Raw genomic sequence first — 25,206 nt, forward strand, 5'->3', positions numbered from 1 at the left:
AAAATGTGATTTTTGGTATTTTTTCTTCCTCTCTTTGGAAGGAGGCAGGCAGGCGTGGGGGAAAGAAGGAGGCGGAGGCGTGGGAGGGAGAGCCCGGGGTACAGACAAACATTCTCTTTATTGAGCTACACATGAATTTTTCCATTAGTCAGAGAAAGAGATTGGCAGTGTGTAATATATCACAGAAACCTCACTGATTGGTAATAGAAAGGCTTAGAAAGACCTGGCGCTTTTTATATATATATATATATAATATCTTTTTTTAAGTTTCCTCTTTATTTATTCATTTTCTTTTGAACAGGTGTGACTGCTCTTCTTCAGCAAAGGTAACTCGTAAAAGTGAAACTGTGAAGACGTCTGGTTACTAATCAAAGTAGAAATGACAAGGGATTGGTCATGAAAACAGTGGCTTCAATGTAAACACTACATTCGATTTTTCTTGTTTTTTTATTATTTTTTAAGTTATTTTTTTGTGGTTTTGTGTGTGTTTTTTAAAATTTTTAAATTATTTTCATTCTTGCCTTTTTTTTTAAGTTTGCTTTTTAAAGTTTTTTTTCTTTTTTTTTTCCCCTTTTTTCTTATTTTGCAGCACAAACATCCCCACATGAGAGAGAAAACACCATTCACTAAAAGGGAGAGAGGACTGGGGCAGGAGAGGGGGAGAGAAAAGCAGCACAAAAAAGCATTCACTGGAAAGAGTTAAAAATAATAACAAAACGAAAACAAAAAAATACTCTAAACAAAAAATAAAATAAACCAAAATATATATATATTTGTATAGCCCTCCCTGATGTCCCTGGTCGGCCCTGAAGGAGGGATGAGGGGGACTGGTTGAGGGGGCCGAGCTGTGCTTTTGGATACGGACCTGGAGAGTGAGCAGTGACCGGGAGCAGGGAGCTGTTAAACCAGGAGGGAAAAAATGGGAAAAACCGGCCGGGTCGGGCTGGTGAGGGCTTTGGCCTGAATTGGGGTGGGAATTCAGAAAATCCAACCTGAAACCCTGGGAAGGGAGTGGGAGGAGGATGCCCCACTGCAGCCTTCCCCCGGAACAGTCACGGTGGGAAATGGGAGAAGGTCTGCTTGTTGTTTCTCTTTTTAGCTGTGACATGTGGCCGAGGGCAGTTTCCAATTTTTTCCCTCCTTCTTAAAAAAAAAAAAAAAAAAAAAAAAAAAAAGAAAAAGAAAAGAAAAGAAAAGAAAAAAAAAAAATCTTTTTGTTTCTGAAGGTGGCAGCGGGGCCGGGGACAGGAAGGGGCAGCCCGGCCTTGCCCATGCTGGAAAAAAAAAATTAATCAAAATAATAATAATTTAAAAAAGCCAACCCACAACAATGAATTATAATAATGATAATTAAAAATAGCAGCCCATGGTCAAATAACTGCTGGGAGGAGAACCGGAGTGCCCCCGGGCGCTGCCCTTTCCCCTTTCCCTGCCGGTACGGGGGAGCTGTGGGATGGCGGGGCCGGGCAGAGCCCCACAGGACAGGGGTGCCCTCAGGCCGGGACACTGCGGGCCGGAGGGAGGAGCCTGCTGGGACAAGGCGGTTCAAAAAAACAAACTAAAAGGTGGGTGTGGATTTTTTTATATATATATATACGTATATATATAATTTTTCCTTATGCCTTTTTATTTACCAACTCGTATGATTATGATGACTTTTTTTTTTCTCTCCTTCAATCTGTTTTTTTTCATTTCTTTTTTTTTTTTCTTTTTTTTTTTCCCCGCGCGTGTGTGTGTCTGTGTGTCTGTGTGTGGTTGCTTTGGGGTTGGTTTTTTTTCCCGTTATTTTTATGTTTCTTTTCTCTCCTGGCGGCGGGACCGCCACCCAAGCAGTCGCTGAGCGCCGCGCGGGGTCAGTACAAGCCGCAGCCCCGCAGGTTGTTGGCAATGATGATGTCGGTGACGGCGTCAAAAACCACCTGGATGTTGTTCGTGTCTGTGGCACACGTCATGTGGCAGTAAATCTCCTTGTTGGGGGAGCGGTTTTTGCTCTCGAATTGTGCTTGGATGTAGGCGGCCGCATCCTCGTAGGTGTTGGGACCTGCGGGCAGAGCGGGGTCAGGCCTGAGGGCCGCGTCCCTCCCTCCCGGCACACCCGGCCCCGCGCTGTTCGCGGGGAGCTTTCATTGGAACAGAAACGGGCAAAATTATTCATTTTTACCCACCCTCCCCTTCACCCCTTAGCAGGGTCCATTTTATCCCATATCCCTCCTTCCCATCCCCATCACCCTTCTGCTCCCCCTCTGCCCCATTTTCCCTGAAAACATCACACCCAAGCCCTGTGGAGGGCTCCTCCTTCCCCAGGTGTTGCTGCTCTGCCCTCTCCCCTTTTCCCCCGGGCAGGGCAGGGTTCCCCAGCTGTGCCAGCCGGGCTGAGCCTGAGGGATGTCCGCGTACAGGGGCACCCCCACACTGCTCCTGGCCCAGGGGGGAATGGCCAGGTGGCCCCTCGGCCAGGCAGGGGCAGGGATGGCCAGGAGAGCTGGTGGCCACCCCAACACCACCCTTGGACACCGGCTGTACCCCCTCGGTGGGACTGAGCCCCCGTGTGCCCCACCTGGGCTGGCTGGGGGGCTCACCCTGGCACTGGGGTGGTGCTGGTGGCCCAGGAGCCATGTGGGGACACACGTGTTGTGGCTGGGAAACCTCCCAGTTTTTGCTTTGGGAAGGTGGGCTGGAGAGGCGCCAGATGTTTGAGCCGAAAAATGTGCATTATTGCCTTAAGCTGCTTAGGGCAGCGGGAGAGGCTGCGCTGGCCCCTCGCGGGAAGCCACAAAGCTGAGTTACGCCCCTGAAATCGCCTTTGCGAGAGCTGCTATTATCTGGAGATTTATTTTCCTTTCCCAGCTCGCTGGTTCCCCTCGTTCCTGATGCAGTGGGTGGCCGAAGGAGAGGGAGGCTGGGCCGGTGCCACCGGGCTGTGCCCCTCCATGGGGCAGCCTGGCTGTGCCATACAGCTGCACGTGGGACAGTCTGGACTGTTCTGCCAGGTGACTGTGAGGAAAGTGCTGGTGCCTTCGGGATGGAGAAGCCTGAATGCCTCTGGTGGAAATGCTGGTGTACTTATGCTGTAGGGGAATGGGTGCCATCTTGCTGGGGGACTTCCTTGTCCCCAGGGTTTGGCATCCAGGATGGATGTGCTCTGGGTGGAACAGTTCAGAGACACCTCAGTATCTGCAGGGGATGCTCGAGTCTGAATTTAAACTGGCTTTTTTCTTTCCCATAGAGAATTCCAAAGGATCTATTCTTGCCCATCTTCTTGGTTATTTATCCTTTTCCCCAGGCCATGTTGGTTTCACTACAAAATGGATGATTCTCTTGTGGTTCCACAGATTCCTGCTGTAAAGGGGCTCTTTCCTTCCCCAGCCACACCCAGCTTGAAGGAGGATGCAGCCTGGACGACCCTGAGTCTTGGCTCTTCTCCCAGGAGATTCCCAGGAACCACCAGCAAACAGGATGGCTCCAATGGTGGCCAGTCAGCTCCTGCCAAGTCCTCTTCTTTCCACAGCTCCCTCTGCCCAGGCTCATTTCATCTCCTCTCCATTTGTCTTGATCCCCTCTCTGTCCCACCAGCTGCTTGGGCAGCTTTGCCACAAGAATTGCCCAGCTAGGACACAGCCCCAGCCCATGAGTGGGGTGCTGGAGCTGCATCACAGCTCATGAAGGTGCTTTCGCTGTGTTTTTGCACCCCCAAAGGCGCCCTGTCCCCTCTGTCCCCCCAGCCCCGGTGGCGCAGGGTGGGTGTCACAGCAGCTGTGCTGTGCCAGCCCCAGCACCTACCTGTGTACTCAGGGAAGCAGATGGTCAGAGGTGACTTCTTGATCTTCTCAGCAAATAGGTCTTTCTTGTTGAGGAAGAGAATGATGGAGGTATCGATGAAGAATTTGTTGTTACAGATGGAGTCGAAGAGCATGAGAGATTCGTGCATGCGGTTCTGCAAAGGGGAGCACAGAGGGAGAGAAGGGAGAGAGGAAGGCAAAGACAGAGTTAGAGGTAAGGAGAACATTTTTGTGAATTGAAACGGTTAGAAAGCAAAAAAATCTCTATAATAAGACAGTGGTAAATGTGAGCTGGTTACAAAGGTGGAGGAAATGGGGTATTGTGCTCCTCTTGGGCTGGAGGCCAGGGCAGGTGTGGGGCTGCAGCTGATCCTCCCCCACAGCCTTGTGGGGCCACTCTAGAAGGGCAGACACTTGAAACCTCAAGGAAGAGCAGAGGAAAAAAGTCATTTGCTCCTCCTCTGTGTCACCAAATGAGTAGGGAAGGGGCCCTGTCTCTCTTCAGGGACTGGGTGTCCCTGGAGCATCCTTTGGAGAGCCCAAATAAAGGATGGGCAGACAGCATCAGCCAGCAGCTTGGGCACACTTGGCATGGACAGTGGGAGGGAAAGGGCTTTGGCCATCCCAGGGTGGCCCTGTGGACCTGCCTGGAAGGGTACTTGGCCCTGAGTGGTGTCATTGTAGTGAGACCAGTGCCAAGGAATGGCCCAGAGGCTGGGGCAGGTCCTGTCCCTGGAAAAATCTTCAGCTCAGCTTTGAAAATACCCGTGGTGGCTGGGTGGCCCAAGGAGGTAACCTGCATGGTGGTAACCAGTACAGGTGCCTCTGCCAGCCCATTTCCCAGCTCTCCTGAGAGTTCTGGGCTTGCAGGCTGCTCCAGGGAGACTTTAGACTTGGAAAAACTTTGGTAGTAGCATAAGGGTAAATTTCTAAAAGCTATAGTTTTGTTGGTTTTTTTTTCCTTTTATTTTTTTCCATTTACATGTGGACAAAACCATAAACAGTAATTTTCCCCCTGTGCTACCAAAGTTTCTTAAGAAGTGGAGAGCAGACAGCAGAACAGGAGGAGGTGAGGTGAGGTGAGGTGAGGTTGTCCTGTGCCCCACTGGGTGCCACAGGGCCCCACAGAGCAGGGTGCTCCCATGCAGGTGCATGCACTCAGTGTGAAGGTGCCACTGGACAGGACAGATCTGGCCCTCCAAGAGCTCCCAGGCATTTTCTCCATCATTAACTTGCTCTTAGAATCACCAGAAAGCCATTCCCTGCTAGTCCACTGACAGCTCTGGGGGATGTTTCAGGAAGCCCCTGGGCCCCTTTCCTTGTTTGTACCCAGCTCCTGGTGCAGACCCAGGGCTTGCTGAAGTCTGGAGCTGCTGCCCCTCCCTGTGACCCCTGCTGGGGGCTGAGCCCCCCAGTTCTGGCTCGACTGCCTCAAGCTCACATGGGGACCCAGCTGCTCATAAAAGCCTTGTGGAAATCTGGAAAGGCTCTGCAGTGGGTGGGGAACCCTTCTGCAGCAAACACCCCCCACAACATCCCCCCACAGCCCCTTTTTTGGAGGCACAGCAAAGGGGGCTCTGGACTCACCAAAATCCACGAGAACACGTGTGTTTGCTAATGAAATGATGACCCAATTACACATTTTGGAGTTTTCCATGAATGTTTTATTAGTGAGTCATTTTATTAGCTCCACTTCAACGGTAGCTTTTGCATGCAAAATTTAGCAGCTGTCTGATTTCATCTTGAAAGGCTTTGAGATTGCACTGTCGGTTCCTTGACAAAGAGTAGCTGGGGATGCCAGGCAGGCGCTTTCCAAAGCCTTGGGACTTCAATTTGATCCTTATCTTGAAATTAAAAAAAGGCTTTATTCATAGGGAAAACAGAAACTGCCACCGAAGGATGTTGTTCTTCTTGACTTGTGTTTGCTGCAAAATTGCTGGGTCTTGAGATTTTCATGGGGAGTATCAGGATGGGCTTTTCCTTGTTCATCTGCATTGTTGTCCTATACATGTATTTATTTAAATAAAGAAGCAATGGTGTTGGTAGAAGAGCAGCTGAAATAAAGCTTCTGCCCAGGAAAATGAGAATTACCATTCAGGCAAAATAACCCTGATGACTTCAGGGTTCTGAACACCCAGGCAGAATCTGAGCAGGATGGTGTTCTGGAGAAAGTTCTAAAAATCCCCAGTATCAATACACAAAGCAAAATCCTTTCCCTCTCAGCCATTTGCTTTTCTCAGGGCTGACCTGTAGTTCTGTCTGATTCACAGGATGGGCCATGTGGGAATTCCTGCCTGAGGATGGGTCCAGCTGAAGCCACATCACTGGAAGTTGGTAAAGTCAATAGGAGTAATGGTTCATTTTCCTTTGCTGATGTTTGTAGAAAATTTTCTCTTGGCTTCTTCAAGTTCATTACTTCTATATTATGCCCCAAATAATGGAAGATCTTTAGTTTAAACATAAAAGAACAAACTGGCTCAAGCATTGTTTGAAAGGGAGGGAGGGATGCTCCACGTTTTGTGCTACTGCAAGGAGGAGAACACACCATTTACTGAATTGAACCAGCAGTGGATCTTCTGATTTTGTGCTCACACAAAGAAAAGCAAAGTTTGGGCCTCGTGAAGGATTTGTAACTGATGTGGTGGAGGAAACAGTGGGGCAGCATGGATGCTCTGCCCTGCTGCTCTCTCTGGTGGGCAAAGGAAAAAAAATCCTGCCAAATACTTACATAAAATGAAGTATCCTTTGGTTGCATCCTTTTGGATTCCTTATTTCCAGGTGGAGAGGCTCTGGCAGACAGCTGGTGCTGTGTGTTGTGCAAGTGTTTGTGGAGCAGCCATAAGGTTAAATCACAAGTTTGAGAAGCTGGATGCGCTCAAGGGAGACACAATAAAACCACTCTCACACTAGAAAAGAGCTGGCACTTTATTAACATTTTGTAACTAATAAATACATTACCAACAGCCAATAAATTATTACAATAACTAATGCTCTATTAAACCAATGGACAGTCACTCTTCGTACAAAATTACAGTTAATACAGTTTGGGCCATCAAACATGCAGGAGAAATGATTCAGCGGGAACCAGCAAAAGGAAAATGGTGACGGCCTCCGGTGATCCTCTGGGAATGTGCTGGGGAGCAGGAGCCCAGAGGCAGCAGGGTGATGGTCACTCTTCCCTTGTCGAGCTGAAGTGGGAAAAAGGAGGTGGGGGAACAGGGCTCAGGAGCACAAATTAGGGACTGGGATAATTAAGAGGGCCATGGCTAGTGCTTAAACAATCCTGTCTGCTTGCCCAGCACCACCGGGTTGATCCAGCACTGGAAAAGCTGGTGAGACTCAGGCACTGCTGAAAATGGTGTTTTACCTGCCATGATCTCTTCTCCCCACCCGGAGCAGCAGCTTTAGCTCTGGAGCTGCTTGCCTGCACTGCAGTCAGGACTGGGTCTTAATTTCCAGGACACTGGGTGGAAAAGGGCCCGGGCAGTGAGCATCCAGGCAGCTCCCAGCCCCTCTACCTCCTCTCCTGGTCTCTCCTCCCTGTGCCTACTGCACCCAGTGTCCATGAACAGAGCTGCCCTCCTGGGGAGATGGGGCTGTTTCCTGAATCCAGCTCCCTTTCCCTCTGCCTGCAGGGTGCCAGCTGGAGGCTTTGGTCCTCCTCTCACTAAGGCATTGGTGTTTAAGAGCTGCCCTTGTTTGTGTTTGCACACAAATAAAGATCCCACAGGCTGCTTGTTGGGGCATCAGTGCTCCTGTGCAAAGTCCCTTCCCATAGCCCCATTCTCAGTATAACTATATAGGTCATGTATCTATAGCTGTCAGCATCAATTACCCTGTGTCAGTGCTGGAGCTCAGGAGTGACACAGTACCTGGAGTCTCAGAGCCTTGGGGTCTGTTTGCCTGCTTTCTCCTGCAGGGAGGTGGAGGTGAGACAGTGATCTGCAATTTTGTGCCACTTGAACCACGGCTCTGCTTTCTCGTGTGTGCACTGGAGATGCAAGTGAGTGATGGGTCTGGGTGCCCAGGGTGATGCTCAGTAACACCACTTCTACTGACCTTGACATGTCCAGTGTCAGATCACTAATGAGTGCTTCAGTCTCCTTGGAAATGGGTGTGGAGTTTTTGGTGGGAAGCCTGAAGACAAACCATGAAAACACCCAAGCACACTGGAACTAAGCTTCTCTAATTGACTTGACAGATGGTCAGCCTTCTTCCAGGAACTCAGCAACTCTCCCTGGCTCCAGGAGACTTTGTGACCACAAAAGGCTTGGGACATGTCACACAAGCTAACAGTGCAGGGCTGGTCCCCTTCCCAGCACTGACTGCAAATCCCCCAGGGGCGATGTCTGCCTTGTTGAGCTGCACAGTGAGGCTGGGCACATGGGCATTTCTGGCAAAAGGACATCCTCTATGTCACATCCTGACCTCTTGGAGACTGCACTCCTGGACTGAGAACAAGGTCTGTTCCCTTGCAGGCAAGCACTGGGCTCATGCCATGATAGATTAAACCCACCAGATATGTTTCAATGTACATTAAAGACCGCCCTCATTAACACTTTCAGCGTCCTATGAAACAAAATCACATCGATAGAGGAGGCAGGCTCTGTCCCCTCCATGGAGGGACAGGCTGGCTGGCCATCCAGGGAAGCTGGCTGAAGGCAAGGAGCTAACTCCGGTGCAGAACTCCTGGGAGCTGTAGTTGGAGTGTTGGTGGGCAGGCAGTGGGGCTGTGGCCGTGCAGGAGGGCCGGGGCTCAGCAGTGCCAGATGGCCCCGCCGGGCGCTCCCGCAGCGCCGCTCCGGCCCCGCACAAACCAGGCCGTGTGCGGCTTCTCTGGGCACCATTAACAAGTGCCTTTGGCAGCCTGTGCTGCATTTCAGTGTGTGCTTTCCTGGCCATGGTTATTGCTCCTTCTCCCAGCCAGCCCAGCTACTGCATCCTCCCAAGGAGCTCTGCAGCTCAGCCCGGCAGCACTGCAAGACTTTTCTTGTGTGGCTTTCTCTATTCCATTGAAATTGTTGTTTAAATAAAAATGCTATTTGCATTTTTGTGGTCTCATGGCTCCACAACCAACCCTCTCATTGACTATGGAGCAAGCCAACAGGGAGCTTCCTTCTTTCTTTTTGCTGCTGTCTGAAGCTCATCACAAGTTGCTAATGCTGCTTTCAATGCTGACACCCTTTGGATGCTTCTGCTGCTGGAACAGTGACCTGAGTCATTAAAAACCTTCTGTATCCCAAAACAGGCTTTTTTTTTTTTTTTTTTTTTTTTTTTTTTTTTTTTTGCAAATTCCCACATTAGCTTTGAAGGGCAGTAGGATGTATACATAGCTGTTTCCATTTTGTGCTTTTAAAATCTATCCTCCATGCCCTGGTAGTATTTCTGATGCAGCTGTACCAGTTGCACCATCCCTGCTATGTGGAGACTGCAAACGAAACACAGCTCTGGACCTCCAAGGGTCTGGATTCAGAGCACAGCAATTGCAAAGCACAAGGGGCTGTTAAGAAAAGGCTTTTGAAAGCAGGCAATGCATTTAAAGGTACTTTTTAGGCAACTGCTGCAAGAATTGCTGGTGTTTAGAAAAAGCATGGGGCAGAAGATTGCCTGCAGAAGGCACATCTGTCAGGAAGGGCTTCAGAGGATGCAGAAGGCAGCAATGAGTAATGATTTGGCAGGCGCTCTGCAGACACAGATCTATACACGGCCATCAAGCAGGAGAAATAGTAGTGTTTAACACTGGAAGCATTTCATCTTCCAAAGGCTGCTTCCAGCATTTGTCAGTGAATCCTCATGACACTCGTGTGAGGGAGGGAATGTCAGCAGCAGCAGCTGAGATGAAGCTTTAGACACAAAAGATGCCAAAGAAAATGAAAGAAGAGGCTCTTTGTGGCAACATTTCCTCTGATTTTTCTCCCTTTTCTCCCCATAGGGCACCAGCTGTTGATGGTCATCAACGTGCCAGGGACCTGCTGGGGCAGCAAAGGGGGCTTGGACCTCCCAAAGCTGGGAATGGGTTACCTGAATCCAGCCTGGGGAGCAGTAAAAGTGCACTGAGCCAGCACTGGCCACTTGACTGCACTGGCAAAGTTTGGGATTAATTAAATTGTCTTTACCAAAATATTCCTGTGTGCTTTATGCTGGGAGCTCACAAAGTCTTGGTGTGGTGCTGCCTTCCCTGGGAACAGCTTCTGTTACTTATTTGCTTGGCTAAAACATCATTCACAGCAAGGGGTGGGAACAGAACATCTCCAAAACTCCAAACTCTTTTTACAGAGCTTAATAAAAGACCTGCATCTCTGCCAGCACCAGCCATCATCACTCTGGGCCCAGTGGTTACACAGTTTAGGTACCAAATGTAACCAATGTGTAGTTTTCCTGCCCTGATTTGACACAACACCCACATGGATGCTGGATGTTCCTGCTGGGGCTCAGACAGATGTGTGGGTGGGCTGTGGCATGAGAGGAGCAGGGAGGAGCTCCTGGTTTTGGCCAGCTCTTAGCAGGAGCTGATGTCATTGGAGGCATTTTAAGGCTGGGATGGTGAAGAGAAAGGTGGGTGCTGGCTTGTGCTGGAGCAGGGGAGGCAGGGAGTTGTGTTATTGCTGTTAGTGCCCAGCACAGCAGGTCCTTGCTGCACAATAGCAAATGCATCATTTAATGCTCTCTAGGGGTTACTGGCAGTTACCTGCTATGCTGGGCTGTAGCTGGTTGGATGGGTGACAGACACCTCATTTTCCTCTGCAGGCCTTCTCTGCTTGCTCCCATCCTGGCTGGGGATTTGTCACAAATGCCCCACAAATACTGTCCTGGCAGATCACAGCCCCTGATGGGGACTCTGGCTCCCAGGTGCCCTTCTCTTCCCATCCTTCCTGCTGTCTCAATCTGCCTCATCTCCCTTCTGCAGCTTGTCTCTCAAAACATCCCTAAGCCTCTCCCCCTGTCCTCTCCCTGCTGTGCCACCATATGTGTTCCTGTCACTGCCTCCTGCACACTGACTCTCACCTGGCCCCTCCCCTTCGGGCTGTGCTGCTCGGGGCTGCTCTCACAGCCTCTCTCCTAAATGGGCACAGTGAGAAGAGATATTGTCCCTCTCAACCACAGCCCTGAGGAGACCTCCTGAGACCTGAAAGACACTTCTAGATCAAGAGGGGACAGTTGAACTTCTGGCCAGCCTGCAAAGATTCATGTTTTTCAAGATAATGGACTTCTAAGAGAGGCAGAGAAGAGGCAGGGATGGATCAACACTGCCCACCTGCCCCCAGGTGAGGTGGGCCCTGAGTGGGAGGGACCTCAGAGGTGGTTGTCTCACCCAGACAAATAACAAGATTTTGGGGTGGACTTCTAAGAGTCCCTGCATGTCCCTAGAGGTGACACCCCATGTGTCACATTCCCTTCTGCCTTTGACTCAGCAGCACCCAGAGTTCAGCACCCTGAGTTATGGTGGTGGCCACACATACCTCAGCCCACCTGCATTTGTCCTCTCTGAGCCCCCAGTTTTGCTGTTCTGGGTGCTACCCTCATCCTTCTCACTCCTCTCCTTCCTTCTTCCTTTCCTTGCACTTTTCCTTCCTACTCCATCACTTGCTCTCCTTTGCCAGTGTTAACCATCCATCTCAATCCTGGTAGAGATGCCCTGACCGGAGACACCAGCCCTGGAGCTGTCTCTGGGATGCTCAGGCAGGAGGTGACACAGGAAAGCCACTGGCTTGTGCTTAGCCAAGGAGGCTCAGAGCACCAGGCTGTGCTTCTCAAGGGGTTCAGATGCCCAAGGGGCAGTGAAGGGCCACGAGGTTCTTGCACACTTTGCTGCTGCCCAAGCACGGGGAGCTTTCCCAAAGCACCTTTCCCATCTCAGGCACTTGATATTCAGACTCTGCCTACAAGAAGACAGGGCTAAATATTTTTTGTGCTCCTCAGCATTTCAAGGCTGAAGTTTGGAAAGTGATGCTGTGTGTTTGCAGGAGCACCACCTCTGCTGAATCACTAAGGCTGGGAGGTGCTGTGGGAAAGGTCCCCAGGCTGGATTCCTTGTCAGGATGCCGCTGAGTGTTGAGTCTCCATCAGGACACCATTCCTGGGGCATCTTCACTGCCTACACTCCAGAGATCCCAGCCCAGTGCCTCCATGGCCCCCATGGAAGTGCCTCAGAAATGGGTTACAGCAACCACTAGATAAATTTTATCATTAATTTTGAAAAACTTGAGGTAAAACTGCTACCAGTAATGAATGCTTTTAGACAAGGCTTAGTAGGCTTTGTTACTGTGTCCCTGTTACTCAGACACCAGCAGAACTCGATATGGCTGTTTTACTTGTTCAAATAGCTGTCTGGAAAAAAGGAGAATGTACAAATCCAAGCTATGGTAGCTGCATTTAACACCAAACCCTCCAGCTTTGGGGTCAGAACTGGAGCTGTAAGGTACCCTCAAAATGGTCAGGTTGTATTTAGCACTTCCCAAAGGAGTAGCGTTTTTTAAAAAAGGCAAATAACCAGGAGAATGAACAATATCCCTTAATTTTCAAGGCAAAATAGAAATTTTGGTTCCAAACTACACTGTTCCTGACCAGTATTTTAAGGCTTTGATTTTTTTTCTCTCTTTAAAACTGAAGTATTTTTGTCTTTTGGCAGTTGAAATGCACTTCGTGGGAAATGCGTTAGCTCCCTGCACAACACTGTGAATTGGAACGGAGGAGTAGAATGGGGCAGCAAGGGAATGAACCAAAAAATGAACCAAAATAAAATAAAATGGGTCTGGGGAAAGCAGAACTTGCTGCTGCAGAGTTTTCTGGGACAGGAGGAGGGAATTATGCATTTCTTCCTTGTCATCTTCTGAGGAGGAAAAACCAAGGAAAGGGAGGACCTGTCCGCGGGAGCGGAGGATGCTCCGGGCGGTTCCAGGAGAGGAGGAGGAGGAGGAGGAGGAGGAAGAGGAGGAGGAGGGCCTTCAGTAGAGTCCACACCCCCGCAGGTTGTTGGCGATGATGACGTCCGTGACGGCGTCGAACACGAACTGGATGTTGTTGGTGTCGGTGGCGCAGGTGATGTGAGTGTAGATCTCCTTGTTGGCCGACTTGTTCTTGCTCTCGTACTGGCTCTGGATGTACGCCACCCCCTCCGTGAAAGCGTTGGGGCCTGCAGAGAGCCAGGGGAAAGGAGAAACAGAAGGTTAAAGCAACCCCATCACCTGGAGCCTGCAGGGTGCCTGCAAACAGCCCTTGTGGGATGCGGGGAGCTGCTGCAGCCCAGGTGCCCTCACTCCATCTCGGGGGTGGGCTCTGCTACCAGCCAGGATTGCTGCCAGGCAGGAGATGCTCCCTGACTGTCAGCTCAGCTGTATTTTTATTCTGAGTTGCTGTTTATAGAGATGAAATAGATGAGGGAGATGAGTGTTAAACAGGCTATGATGGAAGAAACTCCACATCGTGGTGACAAAAAATAGAAGAAATTCAGTAAGTGCTTGACCTAGGGAAAAGGCTTAGCTTTTTTCCTTTTTTAGATTTTTTTTAATTAAAGCTTCAGTTTTTGATGGAAGAGTTAACATGAATTGAGGGCAGTATTGGTAGCTGTGCCCTCCTTTCCCTAAGTCATTAAGAGAAAAGGACATTAAAAGATCCAGCCTCTGTTACAGGGCAAAATGGGCTTTTCTCAAAAAAAACCCCAAATCCCAACAAAAAGACTGATACACGATGTCCCTTTTTAAAAAGAATTAGGATTGCAGTACTCTCTGCTACAGCCATGACTAAAATCACATTTTGATGAGTTTCTTATTTTGATATATAGAAATATCTGTACCCAACCTAATTAACCCTCAATTTTTGTGTTAAAAAATTTAGAAGTAGTGCAAATGAGTAGATCCTTTCTCCTGGCCAGCTCTGACCCTGCTCACACACAGAGCTCCTTTTGGGCACCTCCTTAAGGCTGATGAAGGCTCTGGCTGGCACTGCCAGGCACTGCCTGACCCCCAAAAGGCTCCACAGCAGTAAAACTGTTCCTGCTTTTGGGTGCCTTTCTCTCCATGATGCTCTACTGATGGGAAATGCTGATATTTGCTAGAGAGAAGCTCACTGGGGCTGGAGATGTGCTGTGGTGGAAGGCAGCTGCTCAGAGAAATCCCACTTGCACTCACATGCACTGCTAGGGACACAAATTCATAAAGATCATGGGACTCGAGAATAAGCTTGAAGTAAGAGAAGCAAAGTTTTTTCTGGGAGCAGATTCCTGCATGGAGAGCTGTGTAAAGAATCAGTTCCACATGCTGAGCACAAGCAGGAGGTTATTTTATGAACAGGAAGTTGGTTGTTCAAACACATGAGGATTTAGATGCTTGATTCTGTCTAGGAGAGCAGGGAATCACTAATGCTAGCTTGGTTTAAATCAAGCTGTGGATTCTGCTGCTGCTTTACTAAGTATTGTGGATTAGTTAAAAGCATGAGTGAATTAAGGGGATGGAAATAGTGCTCCAGAAAACAGCAGGCAAATTTGTGGATGCAGTCTTCTAATAATTCCCTGTCAGCAGAACTAATGGACATCAGAAATTTCATTTCATTAAAAGCATTTTGTGGAACCTACTTGTGATGTTGAAAGTCTGCTTGTTCAGTTTATAGGCTTTTATAAAATAATTCTTTTTAACTCCAGGGCAACATTCTAATAATGTTGCTTTTTCATGAGGCCACGAGGGTTTCATGCTGTGGGCTGTGGCCAGCAAAGCAGTGGTGAGCAGACTGAAGTGTGTGCTTGGGTCTAAGGCCTGGGCTGAATGTGAGCACAGCTAACTCACAACAGCATTGCTGAACACCTGGGGGTGAGACAACTCCTCATCTCAGATCCCTGTTGGATCAGTAAAAGGATTTTCAGCAGTCTGACTTCCTGCCCTCTCTGATGACACAAGAGAGACAGGAGATCTATTGATGGTCTTTGTTATTGGGAGCTTCCAGAAAATCATCCTGAAGGGATTTAGAGCACCTTTGGGGTGCCCTGAGACTTGGGGGAGATTGGTTTGGTTCACCTGTGGCTGAAGTGCTCCAGACAGAAGCTTTGTTTTCCTCTGTTTAATCAGCCAAGAGCTTGGCTCCATGTCTGCCTCCCCCACTGAAATTCCCTCTTGGGCTGGGATAGCTTGGAAAGGAAGAAATAAAATCACATTCCTGCTTGTTCTGTCTCTCTGACATCAGGGGTTCTGTGAGAATGTTATTTCAGACTGAGGTTTCTGGGAGACAGCAGTGAACATCTACAAAACCAGGGGCACAAAATGTGATCAGGAAGGAGTAAGAGGTAAAGGTTTGCTTCATTGAGAAAAGGGAAGGGAAGAGGCATGACAGAAACCATCCAGTATAGACAAGCACTGCTATAAAGAAGATGATGATGAGCTGCTCTACAAGCCATCAAAAGCAGCAATCTAATTTGCAACCAGGAAAATTTGGGGTAGGCATTATTGTGAGCTCAGCTGTAAAGACTGAAATTTCTGTGATTAGATCTTTTCAGACAAATATGTTGGGAATATGTAGGTTCTGTCTGGACCAAGCAGATGACTAGATGGCTGAAATGTGCTGGTGCGACAAACACCAAAATCTTCCCTGGAGAGGAAGCCTGCAGATGTTCTGAATTCAGCTGGAGTTGTTCAGCTCCATGGCCACAGACCATTCAGCCCCAAGCAGCAACGAGGGATCACTTTTGTCTATTCACCATGGAAGATCAGGTGCTCAGAGATAAGAAGCTCTGGTTAATAATTTGTTGGCCTGCCCAGAACCGTGACACTCCTGGTGCTCCTGGTTCACAACTGTGTTTCCTGACAAAGAGATTGGCTTCTCTGTCTGTCGGCTTGATTCATCTGGATGTCTCCGGTGAGTTTAAATAATTCATGACGACGAAAGTTTATTTTTGTGCCATCTCAGAATGGTAATGAGGGTTTGTGGAAGCTGGGAGATGCAGAGGGAAGCAGCAGGGTGCAGCTGCAGCCTTTGCATGGGTGATGGATTCCCATCATTAGCGGGTCAGATGCCAGGCAGGCAGCAGGGGCAGCGGGTTCTCGCACACTGCCCATCCCAGAGCTCCTGCTCTCAGCTCCACAGATCACCAAGGCCTCCTTCTCCCCAGCCAAGCTCAGGGCATGGCTCACTGTGGGTCTCCTCTGCCTGTACTATGGGCTAAGAGGTGTGGGAAGATCAAATATGAAACATCTTGTTTTCTACCTGCATTTAACTGGAAGGGTTTTCATGTCCAGACGCGTTATGTCGGCACACCTAAGAGCAAAACTGGGGACTCTTCAACTGCTGTGATGAAAATGTATTGCTTGAGCTAAAGCAGCCAAGCTGTGAGACCTCCTGTCTGCATACTGGAGGGCTGATCATGGAATCATAGAATGGTTTGGGTTGGAAGGGATCTTTAAAGGTCATCTAATCTAACCCCTCTGCAGTGAGCAGGAACATCTTCAACCAGGTCAGGTTGCTGAGAGCCCCATCCAGCCTGGACATGAATGTTTCCAGGATCATGATGGTTCTATACAGCCCACAGTGCCTGGAAGTGGAGAAAGTGGCCAAGAACTGCAGAGGGATTCTTTCTGTGGCTATAAGAGAGCATGGTTGGGTATGAAAGAACAAAGCTGTACTCCAGCTGAGGACAGCCTAACAAACCCTGTGTGTTGGTCTCCTGTCACCCATTTACAAGGGTTACACTCACTGCACCTTTCTGAGAGACCTGCAAGAAGGGTCATGATCCTGTGTGACACAGGGAACCACTGCACACGGGTTTGGGGAATGAACAGTGGCCCCAGACCTGCAGGTGCTGCCTTGGCATCAAACCCACGGGTGAGGAGTAGATCACACACCCGAATCAGTGGTGGTGGCCTGCCCTGGTGGTGGTCAAGTCATCCTCCTGCTTTAGGTGGACCATGGTGGGGCTGATGCTTTGGCACTTATTGAAATAAAACCTGTATTGAAGCCAGTGGGAGCCGAAGCTCTGCATCTTTAGCCTTGTTGCCTGTGATACACTACAGCATCAGCCTGGCTGGGGAGAGCTCCGTGGGCCCTTTGCTAAGCACTCCTGTAGAGCCACATTTCTCATTACCTGTGTACTCAGGAAAGCAGATACTCAGTGGAGATTTCTTAATTTTTTCCTCAAATATGTCCTTCTTGTTTAGAAACAGGATGATAGATGTATCTGTGAACCACTTGTTATTGCAGATGCTGTCAAAAAGCTTCAGAGACTCGTGCATGCGGTTCTGCAATAGAAAGGAAAGATCCCATCAGCCCAAAGCCAGCGACCCAGGGATGTTCAACATGTAGGGAAATCTAAAACAACTAAATTAAGGAGGAAAGCAACAAAAAAGAAAATCTACAATATACATAATAAATTTATGTATACATACAGCTGAACATATACATACACAGATGCAATCCCTATTACATTTGACATACAATTAGTAACTTAAGGGCATTTAACAATACAGAGCTGTTTTGATTTTGCATAACATTAATTTACAGGATCCCAGCTCATAGAAGTCATCATGCACCATGCATGGATGGAGAATTATTTTTGCCCTTTGATCAGATTTATGTGTTGGTGTAGCTCATGCAGATTTTCTAAAATGTTTTCAATAATTTTTCTAAAATGTTTTTTCCACTTTCTTGAATGTGTGCGGCACACAACTGGTTACATTAACCAAGGACTGGTAGATCCTTGAATTAATCTAGAGTTGGAAGCAGACATCAAGGTGACATAATTTTGGAAATGACCTTGCCGTGACCTTTGACTGGTTTTGTTATTTTGTTTAGTGTTTTCTGTTGTTGCGCTTTTAATTTTTAAACTTTTTGGTTTTACTTGTCTTGGAAGACTGCTCAACAGAAAGTGTCTCGCAGAGAAGAAAAATGTGAAAAAGGAAGAGAAAATAGTATAAAAAGGAAAAACATAACAAAGAACATCTAAGAACAACCAGACTAGAAGTCAGGCAGCTACCACTGGTGTTAGCTCATGCCTCTAGAAGAAGATTAGCAGAAGAGCCATACATCCAAATGTACGCACAACGAGAAGTCAGCTTTTTGGTTATAGGTCATGCAAAAAAGGACACAGAAAAGAAGAGAGATAAGAGGAATGGAAAAACCAGACCAGTTAGAGAGTTGCAAAGTCCGCCACATGAGTTTATGGTGGTGGAAAGAGCTCACGGCAAAGTCAACCAAGTGTCATGTTCCCCGCTGCTTTCAACTCCCAATTTGGTTTTTCTTTTTTTTTTTTTTTTTTCTCAGTTCAAGAGAAGCTTCATACCTGCCAAATTTGGTTGGTCTCTCAAATGCTCATTTTTTGGCCTTTGTTTGGCTAGATAAGGTCAGACGGCCGAGGAAAAGCTGTGGAGGTGCCGAGGCTGCGACGTTTGGCGCCGAGGCCGACGCCGGAGCGCGCACGCCGGTCGCGTGGCCGTCTCTCAGCCGGGAGCCGGGCAGCGCAGAGAGCAGGCGCGGTGAGGATGAAGCACACCCAAGAGTCAGGGGTTATCAAAGGCAAAGCATGGTACAGACCAGACCGGCTCCTCGGCTTTTCCAGCGGGATCTCCTTGGGGCTGCGCTCCCCAAACCCGCCAGTGCGCGTAAGAAACCAGTGACAGCCATCACCACAGGGACACTGGAGAGAACAGGGCTGCACGGGAGGGTTTTTGGGGTGGGTGCAGCATGTCCTGTTCCCCCCAGCCCTGGATTTGGGAATGTGGAGTGGTACATGAGTCAGCTGGGGGCCTTCACCCCTCTCCCACTCCATTTCACACCTGTGCTGGCATAAAGCTGAGCCCAGCACCTCACTGATTAACACATTCCTTTTCATTGATATGCTTTAGCGTCTACCGAATCTTTTATATAGATAGAAGAAGCTCCATGGATGAAAGAAACATCTGATTCAGCCCAGAGTGAAACAGGACACATGGGATTTGCTGTGCCTTGTCTTGAATGACCACACCTTTCCCCACCGTTTGTATCGACACACGGAGACGACGCGATCACACACAAACGTAAAAATGCATTTTCTCATTGGGTCTCAGTTGCAACACGTTGCTTATCTGGATCACCCTGTGCCTGTGGGCTGGTTTTTGCTAACCCATTTGGTACTGGCTGCTGTGGGAGTCCCTGAAGCAATGCTCCCCTTTGCTACTTGTGGTGCCAAAATTGTAACCATATGGAAACCTGGTGTACAAAGGTTTTGTGCAGGAGATCCTTGGATACCCAAAGCCTTTGGGAGGAGAGAATGAAGTGGAACGTGGTCAGGGGAACAGAAAGTGAATACAATTAACCATTTTTTTAAGCAGGGTCCCTCACAGAACATTTTAAATGACATTTTTATAATTCTTGCTGATTTAAATTAAAGTGTGGAGAAACATGGGAATGCTGCTTGTGGGCTAAACTCACAGCTCATGCACAGCAGCCATCAGCCACCTGGGCAGCCTCATGCCACGGCCACCACACTGCACAGCCCTGGTGGCGAGCAGAAGGGTGAAACTGCTCTCCATGGCATGGGGAGCACCACGGGTGACAATGAGTTTGTCTAAGAAACAGAAGCTGGGGACTTCTGAGCTGGCTTCACGGTTAGGTGAAGCCAACCTTTCTGTAATTGTATGACTAGGTAAGGATCCTAAAGAAGTCCTCCTACTTCTCTGATCCAGTTTGATCGATTTGCATTAGTGCATGTTAGCAGATGAGACTGTTTTCCCAACAAACAGTGACTATTAGTGTTCAGTGGTAACCAGAATATAGAATCACAGAATCATATACACACAGCACAAACCAATACATCCCACAGAACATAAGGGTTACACTGAATGACCTCTATTCCTTTCAGATTCCAGCAACAAGGTCCAAAGCTTCCTAAGGCTGGCTGACCTGGCTTTCTGATCTCTATGTTGATTTTCTCTCCAGCTTTGCCAATCAGACAAGTAAACATAATGAACTACTCTGCCACTCATCGTTATTTACGTGGGAAATGTTTTGGTCTTAAAATCCACCTTTTCCTTCCCCATACTAAAGAGAAGATGACATTATTCCAAAGCCAGATGATGACATCATTCAATAGCCGTAAATTGCTTTCTGTGTGTGGCAAAGGTGCAGAGCAATATTCTGGTGAGCAGGCACGGATGCTTCTGTTGTCATACCTGGATGCCATACGGGAAATGTTGTTGCATCCCAGAAGGGCTTCTGGGAGCCCATGCATGGACAGAAGCTGTCCTGGTGCTGGCTAGCATCAGGAATCCTCACTATCTCCCTTTCCTTTCCCTCCCCAGCCATTACTAGTTCAATAGATGTTTGTAGGAGCCCTGCAACAGCTCAGGCAGACCCAGGTGCAGAGGCAAGGATGAGGAAGCAGTGTCTGGGTACCATATGTAAAAGGACAGACTGCTGCTAAAGGAGGAATAAGAAGTTAAATCCCCCATATAATCTCCCTCCTCCCAGTAAATCCACAGTGGAAGATCAGTTTAGTCCCTTAGAACTTGGCTGAGGCCCCTTTCTGCTGTGATGGACCAGATGTGCCTATTCTGCTAGGAGGCACTAAAGATTACACTCCTCATACTTTTAGATGCAGTGACACAAATTATTTCACCTGCTTTTGGACCCATCATGCTGCTTTTTCTCACTTTATGTTGGGTCTCTTATTAAGGGAAGAACTCTTCAGACATTGATTTCTTAATGTTACTTCCTATTTCAAAATTGTTTTTTTAAATCCTTACACCGGCAAATATTTCATACCCCAACAAGAAAAGCAGCTCCAACAGCCATGTAACCACTCACCCATGCATATTCAAAGTCCAGTTAACTTCTCCTGCACAGGAAAAGAAACAGAATTGCTCATAGCTGAGATCAGATGTCATTGCACAGCCATCACTGATGTGAAGAGCAAACAGCTTTTCACTCAGCATGAGGGAGAAAGGATGCTGCAGTCAAGACTCTGCCCAGGCAGAAACACTCTTACAAAAACCATATTTTTTTTACCAGAGCATGGGAGGAGACTGGTGTTTTCTGCAACACCCAGTTGATTCAATATTTTCTGTTTTCCTTGGTGATTAAGTGCTAGCTGTCACATGAACTGTAAGGACACTGATGGTTATCCTAAGCACAGCAACTCCATATTCCCTCTCCTGCTTATATTTCCTAAGATGTCCAAGCCACTTTGGCTTGCTTTGTCACTCCTAAGGCAATTTCTGAGCACTGCAATTCCATTTTCCTTGCCCAGTGACAGCAGCGAGAGCACAGTAACCAGGTCATGCAGTGTGATACAAACCAAGAGGCCAACACTAATGCACCAAGGGTTACCAGCACAGAGCCTCCCACCCATCCCATCCTCAGCAACAGGGACACAAACAATGCTTGCATGTCTTGCCTAGCTATGGTTGACCTAAATATCTTAGCTTCAGAGGCAGCAATGTGCAGCATCAACATCTCCCTCTCTTGCCATGACTCCTTTGAATTTGTAAGGTAAAAAACCAGACGATAGTCTCAGGTCCCATGGCAGGTCCTATTCTATTGCTGTTTTAAAAAAAAATCCAATAGGAATTCTATTTAGAAAGAACAATGGAAATCTACCTTTGTGAATCACTAGTTCTACTGAGTGATATGACTGTCCCTCTCTCTTCCCAGATTACAGAGCTGAGGCTTTTCCTTCTGTAACTTCAGCTTATGAAACAAAAAGATCAATCACAAATGAGATGAAACAGCCTTGTTATGCAAAGACATAATCCAGGGAGGTGTTCTGCCAGTTAAAGCAGGATGTTCCCCCCGTGTACAAAAATGGCAGAGAGCCTGGCAGGTCCTTGTGAAGGACTTGGTAAAGGCACAGGCAGGTGTAATTCCTTGAGGGCAGTGCCTTGTGTGTTGGATGGGCTGGGCAGAGGGTACCACTTTGCCACGTGAGCTCTGGCTTGGGCTGTGGCTGGCAGCAATGGGACTGCTGAAGGCATTGCTTGAGTCTCTCTCATGCCTTGTTCCTCTCTCCTGGGAGCTGGGCACTCAGGGACACAGTTTGGATTTGCCAACAGCAGCATAAGGTGTTGGAAGCAACGGGAGAAATTGGATTCAGCAGTACTGGGAGTTTCTGTGAAAAGTGTGATCTTTACGGGTGTAAGGGCCTAAAAATCACAGATGCAGAAAGTTTTCTTTATTTTCTTTATGTCTTTCTGATCTGGACATAGGGGAGTACTTGCTTTCCTCGACTCCTGCTGTGTGGCTCTTTGTGACAGAGAATTAGAGAGAAAATACATCCCTTATAAAAGCCTGCCTGCCCTTAAGAAGCAGGGACAGCTTCAAACACAACGATCTTGTTTTAGCTGCTGTTGGAGGATGGGTGCTCAGTCTTTTAAAACAAAGAGCACAATAACCCACAAAACAACTTTACAAGCACAGAGCTGTGTTTGAATTTTAAGGGCAGGGACAGGTCAGAGAGTGCTTCACCCAGCCTTGTTTAACCAGCTCTTTGGAAAGGATTCACAATAAACCTGTTTGTGAGCTTTTTTCAGTGACATAAGCTGACCCTACACTTGTCCCACCTGGAGCTTACCAAGGTGAGCCTGTTCCTGGTCCACGTGATGCTGACTGCATCTGAAATGCAGTTTTCTCCACCTGAAGTGTGGTTTGACTTACAGAAGTGCAAAAAGCACCTGTGAAATCTTGTGCTCGTTGACAACAGGGTGCTGAGTGCAGGAGGAAAAATCATTCTCTACGTGCACCCAGATTTGGAAGGGGTTTTTTGGACCCTGAAAGGCAGTCAGGTTCTTTCCCTCTCATGGCTCCATGCCAGCAATGAAAGCTCTCTCCAAGTCCTTTCATACTCATGGAGACATCTGTACAGCCCCCAAACCTTCAGTGGCTCAGCACAGCTGCCAGTGTAGTAAGTGTCTCTAAAAAATGAAGCTGGAGGAGCAGCATCCAGCTCACTTTCTCAGCTGCCTCCTCTTTGTGTTTTCCAAGTGAGAAGCAATAGAAGCTGATTGACGTCATGCAAGCCGGCAGATGTGACGGATGCAGGCAGCAAACTCAGCCACATTGCCAAGGAGGGGGCAAACGCTTGGGGGAAGTGTTTGCTTCTCCTTCAAATCACCTGGGAGGGGCCAGGGTCTGTGAGTGCCACGTTTTCCACCTGCCATTTGTGATGGGGACACAATAGGGCAGGCAAGATGCAACCCCAGTGTTGTTTCCTGTGCACTGGCCTTGCTCAGGGCTGTTTATCTGGGTTAGGCAGGGGCGTCCTGGCGATGCCGAATGCTTTCACCGTTTACGCCGAATGTGTAAATGAGCAGCAGCTGCCTCTGCCCTCCTGTTGCTCAGCATCCCCCAAAATGTGCTGTGAACAGGGACTGAAATAGCAAGCAAATGTCAGTGCTGTGCCAGAGCTGCACCAGGCTGCTCTCCTGCTGCAAAGGGAAGCTTGGAGATGCATAATTCCCCGTTTCTGCAGCGTGGCACTTCAGGGGGCAGGCTGAGCTGGCTCTGGGTGGGGCTGGGTGAGGGACAATCACTGGCAGGGCTCTCCCCAGGAGAGATGCTCTAACCTCCAGTTCAGAGGAGCAGAGTAAAGGCTGACATTTAAAAAATGGCATTGGCATTCAGGCCATTCCATTTTGTGCTCCATGGCTTTGAATCACAGGCTCTGACGTGTGTAGATGGGCACCCAAAGGTGACTTGTATTAAAAGCTGCCTTTGGCTTCACAATTTGGGTGTCACAATCCAAGCTATACTTACAGAGCACCTTGCTCTCTACTCATACCACAGCTTTGCTCCCTGGTCCGGGACCTTCCCTCTCCCTCTGTGTTCCCCTGTGTCTCCTGGCTGATCCTGCTGCCCAGCTGCAGAGCTCTATAGTGTTGAGCTAATGGCTGGATTTTTCAAATCATGTCAGGAGATTTTGGTTCCTTCCCAGTAAATCCTAGAGGGCTGAGCATCCTTCAGTGTATCAGGGCCAGGGTCAGAGGGAGGAGACAACTGGGGATTATAAATAAGTAGACATGACAGGATGTAGAGTGTCTCAGTCAGTCTGGAGGGAGACACAGTCATGATCACAGAATCACAAGGACCATCCAATCCAACTCCTGGTTCTGCAACAACCCCAAGAGTCACAACATGTGCCTGAGAGCATTCTCAAAATGCTTCTTCAACTCTGTCAGGCTTGGTGCTGTGACCACTTCCCTGGTGAGCCTGTTCCAGTGCCTGACCACACTCTGGGTGAAGAACCTTTCCTAATTTCCAGTCTAAACTTCTCCTTCACACAGCTTCATGCTGTTACCAGTCTCGTGACTGGTAATGTTAATATCATCCAGAATTCTGGCATCAATATGATTCAAACAACCAACTGATTTCATCAGAGTTTGCTAGAGCTCATAAACCTGGCTCAGAGGCTACAAACCACAGTCCCCCTAGTCTTTTTGGGACAAGACAATTGTCCCCTAACAGCAATATTTCCCTTGATTCCATCCTCATCCACAGATTTCTGCAAGCCTGACATCTTTTCCAGCAGGAGAATAAAAAGGCTCAGAAAGACAGAGCTGGCAGGAGCAAGCACTCCATGCTGCTGCTGCAGATTGGGCACCGATGAAATCATTACTGAGTCTGAGTATGGGCTCCAATTCCTTTTCATTAGACAAATGTAACTGAGTGCCCACAGCAGTTGTCATTAGTCCCAAAAACATCATGCATCCCCATCATACTGAATGAATGGTCAGAATACAGCAATGAGTCTTACTGCATCCTTTTTTGTATATTCAATTCACTTGTATTAATTGCACTCTAATACCAGGGAGCACACAGGTTCTTAGCAGCTTTATTTCCAGATGGTATTTTGAGCCTAATGTCACAGTGGGAAGTCATAAAATCTCTCCAAGAGCAAATTACCTGAGGACTTAAACAGTTCCATTCTCACTAAGGAAAACAAATTTCTGTAGCCTGCAGAAATAGGTTACATTCCTGGGCTGAGCCCCAGGCGTGCACTGCTGTCCTGCACCTCTGCACCACGGCCTGACTGCTTCCCTGTTTAAACAGGGATGCACCCAGCTCTATCCTCTTGCTGGTTCTAGGTTCCTGAGAACACAGGCTGGCTAGACAGGAGAAGCAAACCCTTTGCCTTTACCAGTGTAAGGAAGCATTACCTGGGTATGCAGACTTGGTACCAAGGAATGCGAAGGAGGAGAGCTCTCCCCAGGATTTCAGAGCCAAGGGGACAAGAGCACATTCGTGCAGCACCCCAGGGAGCATTTGGTGATCTGCTGGCTGTGCAGTGTCCCACACAGAGCTGCTGGGGCCTCCAGGACCCACTCAGACTCACCGTGGTTTCGTCTTCATGGAGCACCTGGTCGTAGCCACTGAGCGCCACGCAGAAGATGATCGCTGTGACGTCCTCAAAGCAGTGGATCCACTTCTTGCGCTCTGACCGCTGGCCCCCGACATCGAAGAGCCTGCAGCACAGGGGAGCACC

The 25,206-nt window shown here is 48.3% G+C and overlaps 1 protein-coding gene across 2 annotated transcripts in view; it reads right to left on the bottom strand.

The window, feature by feature from the left end:
* Positions 1-99: 99 nt before the first annotated feature.
* Positions 100-25,206, bottom strand: part of GNAO1 (G protein subunit alpha o1) — a 145,170-nt gene continuing 120,063 nt past the window's right edge. The window contains exons 6-8 of one of the 2 annotated variants that reach the window (XM_064722767.1): positions 25,057-25,186; positions 3,781-3,934; positions 100-2,041 (exon numbers count right to left, since the gene is read on the bottom strand). In XM_064722767.1, coding sequence (XP_064578837.1) covers positions 1,854-2,041; positions 3,781-3,934; positions 25,057-25,186 — 472 coding nt within the window. In that variant the 3' untranslated portion in view covers positions 100-1,853. Of the gene's footprint in view, positions 2,042-3,780; positions 3,935-6,680; positions 12,913-16,842; positions 16,997-25,056; positions 25,187-25,206 lie in introns of those variants that run through there. The other variant, XM_064722768.1, reaches the window with a different exon arrangement.

Source organism: Zonotrichia leucophrys, chromosome 11 (genome assembly GCF_028769735.1).
Source record: "Zonotrichia leucophrys gambelii isolate GWCS_2022_RI chromosome 11, RI_Zleu_2.0, whole genome shotgun sequence".
Classification (NCBI taxonomy): domain Eukaryota; kingdom Metazoa; phylum Chordata; class Aves; order Passeriformes; family Passerellidae; genus Zonotrichia; species Zonotrichia leucophrys.